This window comes from Hetaerina americana, unplaced genomic scaffold (assembly GCF_022747635.1).
Source record: "Hetaerina americana unplaced genomic scaffold, ioHetAmer1.1.p SCAF_257, whole genome shotgun sequence".
In the NCBI taxonomy this organism is placed as follows: Eukaryota; Metazoa; Arthropoda; class Insecta; order Odonata; family Calopterygidae; genus Hetaerina; species Hetaerina americana.
The window spans coordinates 203,696-225,897 of record NW_027286827.1 but is presented as its reverse complement, the minus strand read 5'-3'; the positions used below and the strand labels follow the sequence as shown (position 1 = coordinate 225,897).

The following is a 22,202-nucleotide window of genomic DNA, read 5'->3' as shown; positions in this document are numbered from 1 at the left end:
AATTTTGTAGCTGAATGAAATGGGAAATCTCCCACACCTTCAATTACAACAATGGAATTATGCAAAATGTAAGAAAAAGACTGCAATCAGATTGGAAAACCCAGGAGGCCTCGCTGTCGGATCATCAAAATGCATCTCCCTAAAATGAAAAGCCACTGAAAATAGGAAATAGGAGGAACAACCCCACCACAAACAAAAAGGAATCATACTGATTTGTCCACATTTTACTAAATATGCCCGGTGTTTTAAAAACAGATCCAGATAAAATCTAGATGATGACAATGTAGGTATTACATTAGGCACAAATAATATGCCTAAAGACTTAATGACTTTACACAAATAAGTTTTAGACATGTAAAAATGATCCTCATCATTTAAATACCAGTTCCTTAGTAGTCAATGCGATAAATAATACCTACACGTTTTTTTTTAAAACCAAACACATTTAAGACTCAAAAGTACACACTAATGAAATACCAAGTACCACCACACAAACAAATGATTGTGTCCTTGATTAAAGGAAATGGAAACATGTACAAGGAACATATGTATTACGAAATGTGAACAAAGCTTATTACACACTCTTTTAGGTAACAAAACTAGGTAAACAAAGCTGACATACCATTCAATCAGATGAAGATATTAAAATTTTCTAAAATTCAAATATAAGTATTTAAATCATATGAATTCACTATAATTACAGAAAATCACTAAAAAGAACCCTATACTTAAGCTTTGTCAGCAAACTGAGAGGTTATATGGAATGCTTAAAAAAATGTTTGTTTGAAGAAATGAATTTTAATTTTTATAAAAAACTTGAAAAATTCATATATATGAAGAAAACAATCCAGTTTATGTCATCATGTATATACACATAATTTGTCTAACAGCAATGAACAAGCTATATTTTGGCACATATAAAGTATATTCATGAGTGAATGGATGAGCTTCAGTGTCTAAGAGTACATAGAAGAAATTAGAGGCTATCCTAATGGATTCACTCATTCAGCAGCACTGATTCAGTTTAAAATATTAATTTGGGTTTTCACATTTGTACCACTATCACACTTTATTCTGTCTACACATGCATGTTCAATATGGCACCAAGAAAGTAAATGACCAACTTAAATTCTTGCGGAGACTTTTCCTCCATCAGTGTCGCTGAAACCAAATCTTGATTTAATATTAAGAAACACAGGATCGATAATAGTCAGATTGCTGTGTTATTTCATTGAGATGTGAAACCATTTCCATATTCAGTTTTTGAACTTCTTCTGCCAGGCTCCTCATAGCATTATCATGGTCACTGTTCTCCATACCTGAAATAGATATCATTGCCACATTGGTAATTGAAACATGCATAGCATAAAATCCTGTCATTTAATTAATAAAACATTGTGCCAAATATTATATTTATTTCCAATACTTCTTCTCAAGACTTTTGGGACTAATCTTGTACAAAACAAATATCTTGAGGACGTTTTGTGTGGTGCAACTTCAGCCGATCGGCATATGCAGATATATTTGCCACATATCCAATTTATAAGCATTCATCTAATGGATAAGAATCCTCTGACATCTAGTCTCAATATATTAATATGGCTTTCATAGAAATAAAACCACCACAATTGCCATACATAAAACAATTAATCATGTGCTCAGTGCTCTGGATAATAAATTTCATACGTGTGCTTTACTATTTAGCTTTAACAAAGCATTCAATCTAATTAAACATTGTTGATTCTCGGTTAGGTTAAGAGTTGGTGCCCTAAGTCCACGTGAATGCTGATTGCCATCCATGATAGAACTCGACATGCTGCTATTAATAAAGATGATGTAGAATATTATGGGATTTGGTAGCCCAGGGATGGAGAGTTGCACTACTGACTGAAGGGCACAGGTTCGATTCCCAGGCAAGCCACATCTAAGAACCCTCAAGTTCAGCCAAGCTGTATGATTTTTCAGGTACCAGATCTTCCTGGGACATGGCTGGCACAGGGAAAGGAACTGGAACTACTCTGATGTGTGAATTTCATACACATTTTGGCTTAGTATTGTGTGAACTCTATCATTACCTACCAAACCAACCTTTGGTTACTGCGTTTGTTTTTTCATGGAGTACAATATATACCTCACCAATAATGATAAATTGAGGTCTTTTCTAGGGCCCTGTGTCTTCACTACATTAAGGATTTCCCAGATAACTTGGTCAGTATACCTGGTAGTCTTCCCATTCTGTATGCTAATGACACTAATATCATAATTTCCTCTGGCTCTACTCAGGAGTTTGTAAACAATAGCAGTCTCCTCATCCAAAAAATCCATTCTTGGGCCAATAATAATCTCCTTAAAATTAATGTTGAAAAGTCACGAGTCATAAGATTTGCTCACAAAACATACCAACCCAAGAGTTAAATATTCCTTTGAATGGAAGCACTGCATTCGAACGTGAATGCCAAATTTCTTGGCTTTCATTTAAATTCTCAACTTCAATGGGATTCTCACACTGACAGTCTTCTGAAGAGCCTTGACTCTTGGTATTTTCTTGTTCACGCTAATTGTTTCATTGTCTCTGATAACTTTCTCCTCTATCTATTATGATCTTTTTTTACTCTCATATTATACCAAACATATTGTTTTGCGGTTCTTTCCCTCAAGCTTTGATTGTGTTTTAAATGCAAAAGAAAATTTTCAGCTCAATAGCCAATGTCAGTCATGAAGCCAAAGATATTCCCCTTTTCAGTGAGTTTAATGTGTTACCTCAACCAAGCACTTAAATTTTTACAGAAATTGTGTTTGTAAAAAATAAACATAGAAATATTTTCTAGCAATACTAATGTACATAATTATTAATAACTAGCATTTCTCTTGTATTCATACTAACAGTTCTAATCTATAGCACAATTACATGGGTCTCATTTTGTACAACAATCTGCAGGCTGAATTTAAAACCTCAAATTGCTTCACATCCTCCATGTGTAAGCTGAAATGCACTTTGCTGAAAAGAATGTTCTGTAGAGCCAATGAATACCTTTCTTGTTACTAATTTTGCTTATTCCCATTTCACGTGCCTTACGCTAAAATGCAATTCTTCTTTTGCACTAACAGGCCCTTAAACAAATAAATATGTTATACATCCACAACTGGATATCCATCAACACATATCCATGGATTTTCACCATATAGGCATTAGAAAAAAAATTTTAATGCAATGGCAAACAACTAGAAAGAGGTTTTATTTCAATCAAATGAATATAGAACCTGGACGATAACTCTGAAAAAATTTCCACAAAAGATAAAAAATGTATTCTTTAGAATTAAATGAAAACTGGAAATTTTCAGTGGCACAGTAGCAAACTAGGAATGCTGGGAGGTAGCCTGCATGATTCAAGGAAGAGATTGAAGATGCAAGGACACCGTGAAACTTCATTCTCCAACTCCAGGGAAACATTCCAAAGGCCCCTAATTATGCCTTTAAAAACCATATTCATACTTTGAAATTTTCAGCAGATGGTGCAGTTGTATTAACAGGGGCATGTTCACCATTTTGGGGGAGCCAGAGGTTGTTCCTATGACTGATTATAGCATCCACAGTAAATTTTTTTTTAAGAAAAAAATCTGATTCATCCAGAAGCACTTTTTTTTAAGAACACAAAAGCAGGTTGCATCGTTCACCTTGCTTTGCCCAGCCAATTTTGGAAAGCATATGTCTTATTTAAATGGTGATGTAGCTAAAGTCCTCCTCAATGATTCAACTCAAAGCCTTTTTGCACATTTACACACAAAGCATTGTTAGACTTTTCTGGTTTATTATACTTTGAGATAATATACTCATCATTTAAACGAATTGCCCCTTCATATGCCTTTTTCATATCTGAAGCAGCAGATACATTCCATCGATCTAGGGTGCCAAAATAACTGAATGATTTCTATCACCGAGCAACCAGCTTTCAATAATGGTAGCTCTTTAGTTATACTCTGCACCTGCTCTCAGCATTTGGACTGTTTTCAGGTTATGACTGTTCAGTACATGTGTCCAGTTTATTTGGTACCAATGGCAATATCTACTTGCAGTATTAAACGATGGCAATTTCATCTTGCATTTTATCCGGCCCTACCTGGGCATCCTGCCTACTAAAATATGATTCTGCGAATACATGACTTATTGGAGTTACCAAAATGGGCAATGGACAATAATTCTTTCCCCTAAGATACAAAATACAAAGTTGATGCTCAGGGAATACTTAAGGAAGAAATAAATGTTTTTATAATTACTAAAATCAAGCAAAAATCCAAAGTCATTCATTTCCTTACAATACATCATGCAAATGCAAACACATTCTAGCAGCAATTGTCATCAGTCAGTGGCTGATTAACTCAGTTAACAACATTCATCAATAAAAGCTTCATTAAAATCAAATGGATTTGAAATAGCATTAACCAAATTGTGTTCTAACCCTACAGAATATTAGAAGTATCAATTCTTTACCATTTTAGCAACAATGTCCAATAATGTGCGTGAATATATTTCAAAAGTGGATGGTAAAATTTAAGCATGCTGGAGAACATTGAAGACCATATGATACATCATGGCAAATAAAAATTGCAAAGGAATACTTGAGCCATTTTTCAGATGCTAAGTTCTCCTTTATTTAAATAAAATCGATTAGTTACCACAAACTGAAATCAATTTGAGAAATGTGAAAATTCAATTTGAAAACTCATTACCATTTTTTTTTAATGATTCAAGACTGATTTTCTTATGGGAGATAATCAGAGATATTTTTTATTTGAATAACTTTATTTCATGGTATCTTTTCATACATTAGGGCTCTCAAATGTTTTATGGCAATCAACGGTGTATGAGATTCTAGGGAGGGAAATGCTCTATTGTGCTCCATCAAAACACTGTATTATCCAGATTTAAACATATCTAGAGGGGATCAAGTTGGTGCCGTGGCTAACATACAGGCTTCCCACTGAGAGGGCCCGGGTTCAAATCCTGGAGTCAACAAACATTTTTCAGCAGCATCCTGATCCCTACTTGAGCTACTTTGAGGAGAGCACTTTGAGTGAGTATGATGTCCGTTGGATGGGAGGTTAAACTGCAGACCCCTCATCACCTTTCAACAAGAGTAGGCTGATGCCGATGCCGGGTTTCTCTCCACCCTTCCTTTCCCATCCATCCCTAATGGCGCAAATGACCTTAGCTTTAGGTTGCCTTCCATAAAAACTACTACTACTTTTCTAGACAACCCCTGACCCCATATGTTCAGGATTAGGAAGAGTAAATTGTAACATTAAAGAATGAAGTTGGTCCATCACTAGCTCATCACAAATTTTAGCCTCCTCAGTTGCTAATAGAACATCCATCACAGAAATCTTGGATGTAAAATATATATCAGCAATAAGAAAACTAATTATCCACATCACATAGGATTAGAGAGGAAGAGATTTCTGCATACCATTCAATTGATTGAAATGGCTTCCAAGCACCAACTCCGTAGAAATGAGATGTTGGCCAGGATGCAAGGGTACTTCATTGAGTAATTTTCAGAATTGGAAATGACGCCTCACACCAGAAGTTAAGGTATTGTGCCCGCATCACTTTCAAAAATAAATATCAACTTTTCCATCCACTTCACTTGTCTCATGTTTTATACATTTCCCATGGGAAAAATGTTTTAAGCATTGAGAAATTGCCACTACCTGATCACAAACTGAGTAGTTCTTTCCTCTTTTTGGAGTCTAATTATGGGAAATTGATGAATTTTTTAAATAATTTCAACATAAATTCAAGGAATATACCAATAATAGAAGTTATTTACAAAAATTTAACTCTTTTCAGTCAATGGTAGCCCAATTATGCCAGTTTAAGTTTGAAGTTTTGCAATGTGGTCAAAAGCTTGCTTGTGTCTTTATTAATTTTAAAAGATTCTGTCTGATGATAGAAACAAATTTTATGCAAACGGCAGATGTGTAAATTGAGTTCCTTTTGAATTATATGAACATCATAAGAATCAGATTAACCTTTTTTTGATCGACTATGTTGGCAAAAAATAAACTGGCTAGATTCCCTTCAAGCCAGTCAGTCCAGTATGGTCGGATCCCCTTACCCACAGCATGAGGATGGAGGAGGAACCTTTGAGTGACACTAGCACAAACTAGGCAACAGAAGAATAAACCAAGTTGGCTGCCATTGCTGTCAACAGAGAACTCGAGGGGAAGAGGAGGCCTGAATTCTCCTATTATCATGCATACATATAACCGTGGGAGGGGCACAAGATCAAAGGTGATCAAAGATGATCAAAATTCCATTGAATCTTGTCCAAAGACATTTATTTATGTTGACAATAATAATTACGACATTTTCTATGGGATTCATTTCATGGATTAAGTATGAAAAACAGCCATGCAGTTCCTATATTCTAGTTCCATGCATATATTATACAATGTTTATGTGATTGCCTAAAGTATAAAAATAAGATTGTCTTAGGGAAATATTTTACCTCTTAATTCTTTCAACTTTCCCATTGTACTGACAGAAAGTTGGCTGGCCTTCTGGAGCAATGCCATCGCCCTCTTCTGAGCCAGATCTGACTGACTCTTTCGTTGGCTCAGTGAGTTGTTTGCTCTTATATACTCATCATTTAAACGATTTGCCCCTTCATATGCCTTTTTCGCATCTAGAGCAGCAGCTTTGCCTTCCTCGGCAACTTCTTCGGCATCACGTTCATTTTTTAAAGCTTGCGTTTGTAGCTTTTTCAGTTTTTCCTGAAGAATGTCAACTTCTTGGACAGTTCCATTGGCCTTCTGATATGCTGCTGTAGTTTCACTGTTGATCTACAAGATTATAACAAAATGACAACAGAAAAATCATTTTTACTTATTGTCATAGATGCATCAGTGATTAAATTTGACATGCTGAATACTAATTCAGAACAAAAATTAATCCATGGTTGCATTTAAATTTCCTACATTTTTGATCCATTATGGAATAAATACCTGGGTTAAATCTCTGTTAGCAGCATCAATGTCATCATTAGCTTTCTGAATTGCACGCTCTGCTTTGTCCTGGGCTTCCTTGGCTTCATTCAAGGCCTCAACTACCGTCTGTGCTGTGTCCAGGATTCTTTCTGCTGCACTCCTTCAAATAAAAAAATTGCCATTATGAACTATATTTCATTATACTAAGTGGTCAAGGTATTAATTAAGGGTCAACACACTTGTGCCTGGAAGATAAAGAATAAACTATATAATTCTTCACAAAGTTTTCAGTTGATTTGCAAGACTTGGCGACGGTGGTCAGTTTCTTTCAAACCAGGAAGAGGACCAGCTCAAATCATATTACCTTCAAGTTTCAATAACTCTGGTATATGTAAATTAACAGTGTGGCTATAAATGCTTTATCCATAAGTTCCTACAATTTCTGAAAAAAAAGAAGAGAAAATAGTATTCCCAGAATTGAGAAGTATGTTTTTGGTAATTTTCCCCACTTCGTATTGCTTGCAATGTCAGCCCAATAGTAATCCTTGTTACCTACACCTAAACCAATGTTCAATGGTGTAGGTAACAAGTAAATTGCTACGGCTAGCAACCTGTGAAGCCTAATATACTATGTGATATTGTTGCAGTACTGCTAGGCTATCCTCCTCATGTTAATTAATTAAAATTACAAATTGCCTCTGGTATTTTTCCAGCCTTGATATCGCTGGGACTTGCAACCGGGCCTGCCAATGTAGAGCAGTGCAGAGACCATATGGAGTCAGCACTCACTTCAGTCTCAAAGCATGGAGTGCTCCTTTGTTCAGCAAAGTTACCATTATTGCTACAAACATTTTTAAAAACTTAGAACCATTCATTTGCCTTAAACTATAACTTCAAGATATCTGTCTAATGTAAATACTTTCGCAGTCACTACACAACATTCCTACCTGATTTTAAAAATCCAACTAAGAACTTTAAATATAACGGCAAAATTATGCATAAAAGATGTTACAAACAATTATGACACTTTAAGTTACTTCATAATAAAAAAGGTCAGGCATGATTCTATAGAAGTTTTTGATATCTATAATGAAAATTAACAATTTAGTATTTCTCATTTTAATTGCACAAAACTGAAAATTGAGGAAAACTAATGAGTTCATTTTCATTATGGAAAAGCACATTTACGCAACATTTTCTGGAAAATGATTGTTAAGAGTGATTTTAAACTGGAAATGTCATTTTGGTTACAATAGTGTTGGCGGCAAAAGTTGAATTCACACCAACATGATGTCACTGTGGAGGGATATCTCAATTCTGATAGGCTGATTCAGTCGAGGACAAGTTATGAGCAAGCGCAGGAAGGAAGTCTGGTGCGCTGCCTGGAGGTGGCACACAGCTGTGTCAGCCCTGGCTGGTCGGTCCTGGAATCAAGTTACTCTGAGGAAGAGTGTGTTCAATCATGTTTCACATCACCGCCTCCTCAATCTAGCCCTAGTTCCTAACATCAAAAGTGGGATTCATCTCTACTTGGAATACTGATGACTTGGGAGATATTCATCTTCCTTTTGGCTGCCAACAAAATGAAATGACGGAAGTACTTATCGTTGTGATGGGAAGGATGAGGGATAGTTAGGGAGGTACCAGGCAGCATGATCTACCGCTGTTTCACCCAGAGACCGACTACGCTCACTGTTGCATTCAACTCATAGGGGACATCATAGAGGAATTTTGATGGCCTTATGCCCAGATGCTTCAAAGAGTGAGATGTGATTTGGCCAAAGATTCCACGGTATGGTTCAAAAACTGGTCTCCAGTCATTCCCAGATCATCTACTTTAAGAAACAAATTTTTATGGACTTTCCATCCACAGGCTTGGTGAAGCTGCTGCTTGCAATAGTGATTTCAATACTTTTACTTCATATGCTTATAAGATATAGGCTCATCTTAAATACTGGAGACACCAATGCGGAACTGATTATTCAGTAGAATTAATTGTGCATGGTATTAGAGATGGGGAATTGCATGAGTCTACTAAGATGCATGACTTTACTTCCAACTCCAATCTCATCTCTTGCTTAAGCTCTCAACCAGTAATAGCTCATGCTGAGATAACAGGGTGCAGTTACATCAAATCAGGTAGGGAGGGAACTAATGCTTGTACCATCAAGCAGCCTATACTGGAATTAAAAAGATCAAGATCACGTTTGACTTTGTATCCTTGCGGGTGTATTGGGCATAAAAAGAATGTCTGTTGTTTAAAAAACCTACCTGTAACATGGTCAAAGTACACGTCCTCAGCCAAACACTTTGACAACTGGGAAAAATTCAAATAATTTGAAAAAGGGTCACTTTTGTTATAAGCCAGGACACTTTTAAAGATAATTGGCATCTAAAAACTTCAATAGAGGGGTGGAGAAACCAAATCAACTTTGGAAGGAGAGGGAAAAGAACTGCTTCCACCAAAGAAATGATTGTCAGGAAAGCTTTTATGGGTTTGATTGATATGGGAGCAGGCATATCCTTCATGTTCGATCAAGTTTTTGGCACCTACTTCCATACGCTATTATGACATAAACTTTCAATCACTTTTCAACGATTTTCTCGGCCCTCTGAGAATATTTTGTACCTGTGATAAATGTTGCTTCAATCCAAGGTAGCTTCTCCAAATGCCAAAGTCAACATTTGGAATGCATCCGCGCACTTAATTTTGTTTTTCACACAAAATTTGATACAGTTTCTTTGATTAATTTTTTGGGGCAGGCAAAAATCGAAGACGAGCCAAAACACGTCCCAGCAAAACAGCTGTCAAAAATTAATGGAATGTTCAAAATAGCCAAACTTTTGGGCATGAGGGAAAGACATAAGTACCATACATAATGCCATGGAAAAATCAAAAATCAAACATACAAAACCTGCGGGAATTCAAAATTCGCAATACTTTTTTGACAGACCTCGTAATTATGCTGACATGATTGCCATCAGAACCATTGTTTCAACTGCTAATAATGGCTTCTTAGAAATTAACCTGACTGATAACTTCATTGAGAGAAATTCTATTGGGTCTTCCACCAGGTTAGTGTCTCCATTGCTGCTGATGTTTTGGAAACCAACTTGGTCATCATCCTCAGGGCCTCTGAACTAAGAAGTCCTCAGAATGATGAGCGAGTCAGTTTTTGAAACATCAGCAGCAATGGAGACACTAACCAGTGGAATACCCAAGAGGATTTTCACTTAACAGATACACCAGGAAAGGACATGATTTTTCATGATAACCTCATTCTCAATAGACATCATCTGCTGGTGAACAAGCGCACAGAGGTCTGCAAAATCACAGATGACTAGATGTCTGAGAGCATCATTCGAGAGAGTTCCTCCCCATATGCAAATCCCATCTTCCTGGTTAGACAGAAACAAGGGACTTATGAAATGTGTGTCAACTTTTAGAATCAAATGCTCACACGATGAATGATAAATATCCCTTGCGGCAAATCGATGACCAATTAGATTGTCTTTGGTGAGGACAGTTTTTCACTCTCTTGGATATGGCATTGGGGTTTCATTAAATCCCCATGTATCCAAATTCAATACATAAGTCATCCATCCATTCAGCCATCCATCATCCATTCATTCATTCATCCAATCCATTGCTTTCGTGACCCTTGATGCTCATTTTGAATATCTTTGTATGCCATTTGGCCTGACCAATGGATTGCTGTGTTTTAGAGGTTGATTAACACTGTTTTGGGGATCCTGAAACACAGGATTGCCTCAGTTTGCATGGGCCATTCAATCTGAAACAGTTGAAATTGGATTGCTACACCTAAATAAAGTTTTGCAAGGCTCGAGAGCAATTGGGTGACTCAATATTTACAAATTAAAATTCCTTCAGCCAAAAATCGAATACCTCAGATAAAAAATCTCCAGGGAAGATTCAGGTCCAAGTAACAGTAAAGCCTACAAGACTCGAGACTTTTTTCGTTAAGAAAATCAAATGATACACTAAACCTGTTTCTTTAACATGTTGACATTTTGGAGGTGTTTTTACTTTAAAAAAATTTTTTTCAAGTCAAGTTTTAGCCTGCATTCATTGCTACATCTTCCACAATGTACAGAGGAAGAAGAGGATAGGGAACTTTGCAATCATATCGTGTACTACTGTTTGCTTTCATTACAAATTCATTACTGATACCAACAGGAGTTTCAAATAGCAAGTAATTTTTTAAAGTATGGTGAGTTCTTGTTGTAAAGAGATTCCACTGTACAAGGGTTGGACAAGGATTCAACACTGTACAACAAGGGTCAACACTGTTTACTGTACAAGGGTTAAACACTGAAAATGCCTCGGCCTGACACAGAGATGTCATTCCAATCAGTGAAAATTTATGATTCCTACCCGAGTTCATAAGACAAGTTTCAACTTGTTTTCTCAAGTAGTTTGTTTCCATTTATTGTTGCAGTAGATATCTTTTGAGTTTTCATTCAAATGGAAAAAATAATATAATATGAAATAATATCATTTTTTAAATGAAAATTGCAGTCTTTCATTGTCAGGCTGAGAACTTTTTGCCTTACACTTGTATAATGCTAATTGCTTTCTGCAATACTATTTGTTATTTCAGGATTCCATTGCATACAAATTCAGTCAATATAGTTCACATACTAAGAGCCTATCAACCACAGCTATAAGTGGTCGATAGGCTCTTAAGATTTTACATGTTCCTACCATTATCCAATGCCAAGCCTTCAAATTTCAATGAAAATATTCCATGCAAGAAATAAATATTTTATTAGTATCTATTGAACACAAGTACATTTAAATTGACTAGCAATACAAATAAAGCTATTGTTTTTATCTTATCTTCGTAAGTTCTATTTTATTTATTAGTTATTAAAAAACTCATAGTCTTCACGGTAACTGGTTCAGAATTTTTTTTCAATTTAATTTTTTTTAAAGAACTTCTAATTGACTTTTTGATAAAGAGGCACCTTTCTACACAATTATCATGACAGAACAAGGTTTGCAAGTTAATCCACAAGTTTTAATTTTTAAAAATTTCAGAAGGACTAGAATAAACTGTACTTACTTGGCATCATCTGCATCTTTTTTCAGTTTGTTAGCCCTGGACAAGTCATCAGCAGTATCTTCCAGAATAGCATCAATGTCCGTTAAGGAGGCAATTGTATTATTAATTTGTTGAGCTAATTCCATTATTTGGGCTGGTTGCAAATAAATCCCCTTGCTTATGACCTAATGGAGATATGAGAGTGAAATAATAAACATTGAATCTCCTAAAGAAAAAAAGCAGCTGCAGCACATGAAATAATATATTCACCATCAAGAAATTATTCAATACATGGAGATTAAGATTCTGCCACATAGGAATATGTTTTTCTAACTAAAATCATCAAGGACACCAATGAGTCCAACCAAATTAAAGGTAAATGCTGAACATTTGTGTGAGATACTGAATATTGATAGCTTGTGTCTTCCAAGTATCTATGTCAATTGTTAAACTAGCCAAAGCCCAAGTTATATAAATATTAAAAGAAGAGTCCTTGCATTAAATGTCAAGAACTCAAAGGCAGCTAATGGTTGGATGCCTATCCAAAAAGATCATTTGAAGTGGTGCCTAGAAGGAATTCTATTTAAGATGAAACAGGACTTTACCTCAACTTTCTTCTCAATACAATGCTTACTTGTCACCTAAAGGCGATTCAGCAAGTGCGGTGAAAGAAGCAGAAATAATGCCCAACGCTTCTGCAATTCATGAACTTGGACAGATCTGGTAATGTCAAGCCTCTTATAGTTGGACATTCAGAGTGACCTTATCCTTTTAATGGCAAAAACATGCCATCCTAGATTTACAAATTTGATAAAATCCTTGGATGAATTGTGGGTTATCTGCATAGTGGTTACAAGAATTTGATGCAATAATGGTAGAATAAGAAAGGAGTCAAGTTTCCAGATAATGGTCCCACTCATCCAAAAATGGATTTGAGGAACACCAGGTAAATTACTCTACGGACCAAAGTTTAATTCTGAATCATTGGTATGAGCATATTATAGAATAGAAATATTCCAGAATGCTCAAGCAAGTTTCATAACTGTGAAAACAAAAATAAAATTAATTAAGATCATGTTAATTATTGAGCAAGAAATTAATTAAAAAAGGATTATGTAAGCCACATTAATTTCTATTGAGAGTGGTACATTTCATATTTTTGGGAACTAACAGCGCACCGATTCCATCCTCGAAAACATACATTTGGATTCCAAGCACATGAGTTGCTTGCACTTCAATATTGAAATCTTGAGTTCCTTTAGCAAATGTTTTATTTTGCCAGTAAAACAACTTAATGCCAGATTGTGAGTGGTGCACACTGTACTAATCTAACTGCGCTCTGGTTCAACAAATGAATTTTCATTTTTGCAGCAAGCCCTTTCCTGCTTGTTTCATAAATACAAGTCTCTGCTTTGTTTTCAATATGTACTCATTTTATTGCACATTAATGCATGTAATTTTAGCAATAATGAAGAGAGATAATATGCTAAACCAGAGTTAGTCAACAGCTGTTGTGCCATTTTCAACTATTTTTTTTTAAATCAATCCTACCATAAAAACAAAAAACCATATTTTATAATTTTCATATTAACACACTGGCTGCTAACAAGTCTGATGATCATTCAAAAATTAATCACAAAATTCATGGAGAACACAGTCTTTAGAAGATACTAATTTCAATATAGTAATGTTCTCAACTATGAGCATAATAATTCAGAGATGAGCATAACTATGGAAATAGTATGATAAAAATCTTATGGTAATCTGTTGAGGGGCAATGAGATTTTATACAAGCTCTGGGTTTAAATATGAAGTATTTATGGCACTAATTAACGTGAACACCAACCCAGACATAATATAAAAATTGAGATTCAGGGCAGGCACATTTAAGGCTTCATTAAAACTTTGTACACTGAATGCATCATATTCATGCCCATGTCACTTATAAAACTATGTCATATTACCAAATTCCTGCTTTATTTGGAAAACTTCTTGGCCAGGGATTCCTGATTAGGTTGAAAGGAATTACATTGGGTGAATATGTGTTCCTCATTTATTTGTTATAACTGTGCATTGGATTTCAAGAAACAATCAGTGCCTGATCCCATCCATAAGTTACCAACTGTGAGTATAATTCCGTCCCATGAGTAAGTTTGGTATAGATTTCCATTTTCCTATAAGTTAAGTACAGGAGTTGGCAGCCAGATTTCAAATTTACCAAATGTACCTCCATTTGAGGAACAGTCCCTCTCTCACCCAAACAGGAAAGCTATCATTTTAGAATTAATTTTGATCCATAGAAATGAATCCATACATTTTAAGCACTTGAAACTTACTGATTCAGCTAACTTCCTAATTTCAGCCGGTTTGGCTCCGTCCCGTGCCAGAAACTCCTCCAACTGCCCAAGAATGAGTGATGCATTCTGCATTGCAGCCTCTGATGAGTTTTGAACATTTGAAATATTTTCATAGCTTTCCTTAGCTTCTGCATGAGCACGCATTGTCTCCAGTTTAGCTTGTGCAATCTTTGTGCAATTCACAAGAATGGAAGAAGAAAAAAATACAATATTAGTGTACTGTACCATCCATTGCAGACATTTAATAAACACTTGAGATAGAGGATCTAATTCTTGATGTTGATATTTTAATTCTAGAATAATGGCATGGTACCATGAAGCCTCATCCAAATGGGCCTTCTCCTTTTACCCTAGGCAAAACGGACATATCCTTGCCTAAGCCTCCTCTACACAGAACCTAAGGTGCACAATTTATTACTGCATTCTTGCATCAATCCAAACTCTATGAAACTACAAATCTTATTCGAAAAGTAAGGGCCCTTTTCTTATATGTACAAATTGGTGGGTCAGAACAAAGCCGGGTGCCAACGTTCACTGATTATTTACAAAGCCATTGAAGTTATTGTTTTGATTAAGAATTCATGTGCACGTCAGGGAATGCACTTAACAATGTCCACAAAAATCATCCCACGCACCAGCTGCAAAGTACATACTGTGATTCAATTTTTGTGTGCATAAGGATCAATCATCAGCTGCACAAATTCATTGAGAGTTGTGCCTAGTTCATGGCTTTATAGTAATGAGTGAAGAAAAGGTTAGACAATGGTTTTAAGGCTTCAAGTAGTAGTAGTAGTTTTGAGGGGAGGCGACCGACAGCTAAGGTCATTTGCGCCAAAGGGGATGGATAGGAAAGGATGAAGGGTGGAGAGAAACCCGGCGTCGGCATTAGCCTACTCTTTACGAAAGGCGCCAAGGGGTCCGCAGTTTAACGTCCCATCCGACGGACGGCGTACTCACTCAAAGTGCCCTCCACAAAGCACCTCAAGTAGGGATCGAGATACCTCTGAAAAATATTCAACACCGCCGGGATTTGAACCCGCGCCCTCATGGTGGGAAGCCAGTACGTTAGCCCCCGCACCATCTCGATCCCCTTTAAGGCTTCAAAAATCATTTAAACAATTGACAATTAGTGCTCTGGCTAATGGATTTCCCATTTTAGGATGCACCACTACGCACACGATTGTGACGGAAAAGCTAAGATATCACAAAATGCGTGCAAGTGGGTACCAAAAATGCTTACTAACCAACCCAAAGAGCTAGGTGTTTTGAGTGGTCAAGCATTTGTGGGCCACAATCCCCAGTCCCTACCATATACCTAACCACACTTCCCTCTTCTTGCGCTTGATCGGTGGCTTGGTGGACAATGGTTTGAAGAAAACAAGGAACTTAAAACCATCAATGACACCCGGTTGAATTCCCAGGTGATGAAATCCTATACTGGGGGATTAAAAAAGCTGGTGCTGCATTATGAGAAGAGCTTAGAAGTGAATGGTGATTATGTAGAAAAGTTAAGTAGCTTTGCAGGAAGCTAAAACCACCAATAAAAAACTTTTTCTGATGAACATATTTTTTATGACCAAATGGCTCCTACTCTTCAGATACCCCACATCATAGAAAGAATAATAGAAAATGTACAATCTTGGCTTTTCATTATGATAAATCTAGAGGATTAAGTATATCTGGGTGAAATTATTATTTTTTTCTTAGTAAAATTAAAATAATTTACACATTATATTTGCATGAAACTATAATTGTATTGTTTATCTATTCAAATGTAACACTTAACCAATATTACTGAATTATGCTAATGCAGGTCCATCATCAATACTACCAAAGATTACTCTAAAACTGCTGAATTATTAATATATTATTATATTAATGTATAGATTATTAATTTATGTCATGTTGGAGTACTGATAAATAATTATTATTTGTTATTGAGGCAATTTTTATCAGGAAATTTTTCCTCAGATAGTTAATAAAATACAATGAGATTTTGTTGAGTACAAAAAAAAATAAAAGTTAAACTTCAGCAGCACCATTATACTGGTTTTAGGTTATGAAAAGCTCTAAGGTCAATGCAACAATTTCAGAGTTAAAAATTATTTGCCTTGACCAGGACCAAATCAAATTGTTGCATTTAAATGCACATTAGTGGCTGACTCCGTTAAAAGTTACTGTTGTGGCATCTGCCGCAGTTTCTTTGGAACTCTAAGGTCAAATTTGTGATGACTCATTAAACTGACAGTTAAAACTTTAACCTCTATCCGACTAAGGCCAATACTCAGCTTTATGACCACTAGTTGAGTTAAATATTGACCATTAAACAGCTGGATACCTGACAGATGATGTTATTATGCTCACAATACTCACAATACACACAAATAATAAATTCACTAATGAGCAATCTTATTTAATTATAAAATCAGCATTCATCAGTATCTTTACTTTAAATTAGCGCTCAAATTCACTATGGATTTGAATCGAGGAGAAATCATAAAACCAGCCCAAAGATTTTTAAAATGTCGTGGATGTGATAATTATGATCACACAAGACTATGAAGGGCACTATTTATAAATTTCAGCACAGTAATGAATTACCCCTCTCAACACTTCCTCAGTTTTTCCTTCCTTAGTGGCAATAATCTCTCCAGCATTCAAAGCATACTTGAGGGCAGACTCTGACTTGGCCATGGCCCCATTCTCGCAGGGAATGCCTCCACATTTGCCACAGCCAGCACCACCGCACAGAGGGTCACAAGGCTCTCCCCGCTTATCACACACCTGCTCAAGAGAAAACACCATAGTGATTAAGAATAGCATGAATAGTCAATGATTATACTGCTCCACAAACTGGGAGAAATTATTTGTACTGACATGGAAGAAACTAATAAATGAAGTATTTACATATTTATCATCTGAAAATAACATTATGCTTTGCAAAAATTTTAGTGACCATGATGATTACAAGGTAAAATTCTCCTTTCATATTTACTAAACCTAAAAAATATAGAATTTTGCAAATGAAATACACGGCTAATGATCCACTGGATGGTTAGGAAAAACCAGTTTCAGTGCATTAATTGCTAAGAACATTAGTTGGCGATGGACCAAATATCCAGATAGTTCATCATTCCATGAGTGTCCCCTTTCTGGCCCCTTTACTACATCTACATCTACATAATACCCCGCAAGCCGCCGCAAGGGCGTGTGGCGGGGGGGTAAGGGGTACTATATAGAGTCCATACATTAAGTATCAGGATTGGTTCCAAAAATTCAAATTTATTGCAGTTATCATTACAATTACTTAATAATCTTCAAAAAACATGCCTCCTGCATGGATAAACCTGTAGTTCAGAGCATCTGCCACTCGTCAAAAGCCTGCTGGAAGTCAGTTTCCGGAATACTGTGGAGAGCCCTTGTCGTCGCCGCTTGAACCGCCTCAATGGAGTCAAACCGATATCGTTTGAGCTCCTTTTGAGCTTTCTTTGAGGCAATAATGCTGTCGAGAAAATCTTCATCTTCCTGGATGCAGTCCAAAATTTCTTGCGAAATTTCCACCCGCGGCAGTTTCTGTTCCTCGCTCAAGACTATCGGCACCAGCTTCCTACACACTTTCCTCATCGCAAGATCGTCCATTCCGATGGTGTGGACGGTGCTGACTGAAAGGCCAGTCGCCTTACTGATGGGGTGGTTAAACGCATAAGCCTGCTTAATGAGTTCAAGGGTCTCTGATGCAGATTTCCCAAGTTAAGCGCAAAACTTCACAGCGTAGTGTTGCTCGACGGTGCGCTCCATGCTGGTGCGACGACACCACTAACAATCACACGTCACAAAAATCAACCTCTTGTCTCAACGTATGCCCGGAGGCAATGGAACTAAAGTGCGCCTCAGTGGAGGGGGACCCCTCTACCGAGCCGACCGGTCGGACCCCCATCCACCAATCCGTTGAGGCTACAGCAAACCAGTCACAATACTTTTTGTACCGACCCTGCAAGTCCCCTTGATTTGGAAAATCTGACACATTGTCAGAGGATATCACATCCCCTGACAATGAGTCAGATTGTTGTATATAGTATCATTCCTCTCCAGATGAGGCGGTTAAATGTTTCAAGGATGCTCCATTAGTCCATCGACCAGAACATGGTACCTGGGATATGGACATTTGAATGCTGGCTGTAAACAACATTCCATAATGGGATACTGACTCCTTGTGTTATGATACAAGGTCCCCCATTCCAATTCATACCCATTATAGGTTTCTATCTCTCCAGATGAGGGTTTTAAATATCTCAAAAACACTCAGTGTTTCCATTACAAGAGCATTCAGTTGAGAGACTGGAAAAAATTCTTATATTATACCAAGCAGTTATGCAAATATCCATTAGCATAGGTATCCTTATCATGCAAACTGCATAGAGTTTCAATGATTATTGCAAAGGTAAATTATATTAAAAAGGGACATTGAAAATTAAAGAAAAAAATAATAACAGAATTAACAAGGTAGTATATAAATAAGCATTTAAATTAGAATATTAGATCAATTGGAGAATGTTATTGAAACAAAATGAGTAACAAAAATAGAGAATAAAGCATAAAAATAAAAATTATTCAATTTCATTTACATTTACAGCCATTGAGAAAAGAGTCCCCTAGTGCAACTCTGGCGTTTTTGGAAAAATTCATCAATGCGAATTTGGCATAAAGATTTAACATTAAGCATGTGTGTACACCGTCAAGGGAAAACACAACGTGCTCTTTTTTGCACTTTCACCCATCAAATGGGTGACAAATGGGGCATGATTGGGCATTGTGCAACCACATGTTCAAAACTGTGATATGACCTCCTGACCGCTGCATTTTAGGGAATTAGATTAAATATATGTACATGAATAGTACTTACAAATTCATTCAAATCAGGAATCATATTTTCCAATCCCTCCAGCTTATCACCAAGTGAGATGAGAGCATTTCCATTTTCAAGCAGGTTTTCCTGGAACTGTTCCTTGTTTCTGGAAAGTAAAGCTTCTGTGCGTCGACACTGGCGCTCTGAATCTGCAATTATTGACTTTGCTTTCCCAATTTTGTCCTCTGCTTCCTGTGCTCTCTTATGGGCTTCTTGGGTCAAATTTAAGGCTCCTACATTGTAACCATTTGAAAAAATATGGGGTTAAAGAATTTTTACAGAAATCTTTTCCTGATACAGAGTTGCAAGATAAATCCACTGAAAATAATGTATCATGGTACTATACCAACATTCTGGGCCTGACCTAGCACACATAATCAAAGTGATCATTCTCTGTTTCCAGTCAGGGTTGTTGGTGCTCTAGATAATGACAGACCTGAGTCTGAGGGAACCTGAGAAAACTCGTCAAGACTGTCATTTGTCTAATTACGAGTATATTCCTGATCTTACATGTCTCACAAGAGTTGGCTCATTTCTCCACGGTGTATATATACTCATTATGAATGGAAAAGTAGTCATGGTAAACTCATATCTTCAAGTTCAACCGGAACATTTTTGAGATTTCAGACCATCAAAATATTTGGGAATATTTAAAAAATTTAACACATATTTAAACAAATAAAAAACTAATTTTTCTCTTTTCTCTCATCCCCACTCATAATGTCTAATAAAATTTTCCGTGGCATAATAATGAGGGGAGGGAAGTAAACTACAAGTGAAGATCTGCAGTTATGTAAGCAGATCTGCAGTCACATCATTAATGCTCTACATTGTAGTTTGATCTTCTTCCTTAGCCAGCTGGTTAGAAGCCTGTTTAATAAAGGTGCCACTATTCCATTACAGATGATACAGACCAACTTGTGTAGCTGAATCACTAGAGATGTACTCAGGACTTCAGGGGATTGAAGAGCAAATTGTAACTGATACATTTGTGGAAATGAGCAGAAGCTAATATTAATTGTCAAAGAATATGCTTATGTTAGATGAGAATTTCATTTAAATGCATTTATACACAATGACGATTTGTTATGGCCAAAAGACCAAAATAAAAAAGAAGAAATTCTTATGAGAAAATGGGAAGCTGAGAACCAAAAACCAAGATAAAGCTTCAAACTAATCAGGTAAAATAACATGGGCTAAAACCGAATTGAAACTACTCTGAAAACAGGTTGGAACCCTTAAAAATGCCACGTAACTGAGCTGTAGCCGGATTAAATTAGTCTGGATCGATTTGGAAGAGTCCCCCAAGGCAGGTATGGGCCAGATCTAGAACTGGACTCGGGTGCAGCTGACACTAAGTTGCATTTGCACTGAACATGTGGGATGCTGGACTGCACTTCCACCATGAAGTGGAAGTGTCAAGTTTATTTTTTACCCTCATGATGAAGAAATTCCACCTAGTTAAACCAGAAACTGTTATGTTCATCAAGTACCTCTGCTACCAAAATTGAGTTGGGACTTGGCTGTAAATGGAGAACTTGATAAGCTCTAAAATCTAAATTGTTAAATGGATTAACACAGACCATGAATAGTATGCTTTCAATTTGTAGGACTGGATTATGTCAACTGTTGGTTAAACTATATTTTTTTGTTTGGTGCTTCATTTCATTGCCAAGAATTTTGTCTTTGTCAACGTGGTTGTATCCATGCCTTGTTTGTGTGCTCGTTAAATCTTATTTTGGTACGTGAATCTTATGGAAGATAATCTTCAAGAGTAATGCTGTATTCAGAGAGTGAAAGCAGTTAGTAATGTTCTCAGTAAAAATATAGCTGGACTAGTAGTATGAATCCAACAGGGTAATCTTAGGTCATTCGCAAAAAGTTTGCAAAAGGAGTTGCCGTTTCATTACGTCAGCCCACAAAGTAATAAAACGAACAAAAATGAAAAAATGCCCACAAAGACTAATTGCGGAATTCATATTGAATTGATACTAAGTGTAACTTAAAAATATGAAACATTACGCAAGAAAACTATGCATGACTATAAATGAACTACACACGAGACAAAGCATATATTTAAACAATTACTGACAAGGATTAATGACTGAAAAATTACCCTGTCGTAAAATACCATATAACTAGACAAAAAGTTCTCAATCATTGAAATGTAATTATATCTGACCTAATAATTAAAGCAAAATATAAAAAAACGATTTATCTATGGACTAAATATAAGAGAAAATAAATACAAAACTAGTACCAAAAGTCGCCTAGGTTAGTAAATTGTAAGACAGAAATGGACAAGTTTAATAAAGAAATTGCCCAATTAATTGTAAAGTGAACTCAGAATTATGTAAAGACCATTGCCTGATTTTGCAACAACACATGAATGTTTGCACAAGCTATCTCAAATATCTAAATATTTACATTTGGACATTATCTGTTTGTTCCTTATTCTTAGCTACATAGATGGCCGAACTACTGCGTAGGGTGTCCAAACTAGAGTTGCCTTTTTATTGGGTGCCTAACATTTAGGCACCTAATTGTGATTTGTTTAGATTTCTGAGAAAAATGCATTCTGCTTTTCACTTGATGACAGTTCTGTTTTCTTGTGAAACTACGAGGGCTGCCAAGAACATACGTTTCGGCCTAGCGTGGTGGTAGGGGGTAGAGCTAGAGCCACCATCTTCATGACTAAACATCACTACACTAGGTACGCATCCTGCTGCGCTGGTGTGCTGACTGTGGTTGCTCTACTTTGCTCACTGTGAACTGTTTAAATGGGTGCTGCAATAGAAAATTCCATAAGTTGTGAAGTGCAATCTGTGACTAGGTTTTTACTGGAAGAAAGCCACAAGCCAACTGAAATTTATAGGTAACTTTATG

The 22,202-nt window shown here is 36.4% G+C and overlaps 1 protein-coding gene across 3 annotated transcripts in view; it reads right to left on the bottom strand.

Moving 5' to 3' along the window:
* Positions 1-830: 830 nt before the first annotated feature.
* LanB1 (laminin subunit beta-1) overlaps positions 831-22,202 on the bottom strand; it is a 115,100-nt gene continuing 93,728 nt past the window's right edge. For all 3 annotated transcript variants that reach the window (XM_071586762.1, XM_071586763.1, XM_071586764.1), the window contains 7 exons: positions 19,314-19,549; positions 17,012-17,194; positions 14,390-14,578; positions 12,075-12,238; positions 7,006-7,147; positions 6,510-6,843; positions 831-1,319 (listed from right to left, as the gene is read on the bottom strand). In XM_071586762.1, coding sequence (XP_071442863.1) covers positions 1,186-1,319; positions 6,510-6,843; positions 7,006-7,147; positions 12,075-12,238; positions 14,390-14,578; positions 17,012-17,194; positions 19,314-19,549 — 1,382 coding nt within the window. In that variant the 3' untranslated portion in view covers positions 831-1,185. The remainder of the gene's footprint in view (positions 1,320-6,509; positions 6,844-7,005; positions 7,148-12,074; positions 12,239-14,389; positions 14,579-17,011; positions 17,195-19,313; positions 19,550-22,202) is intronic.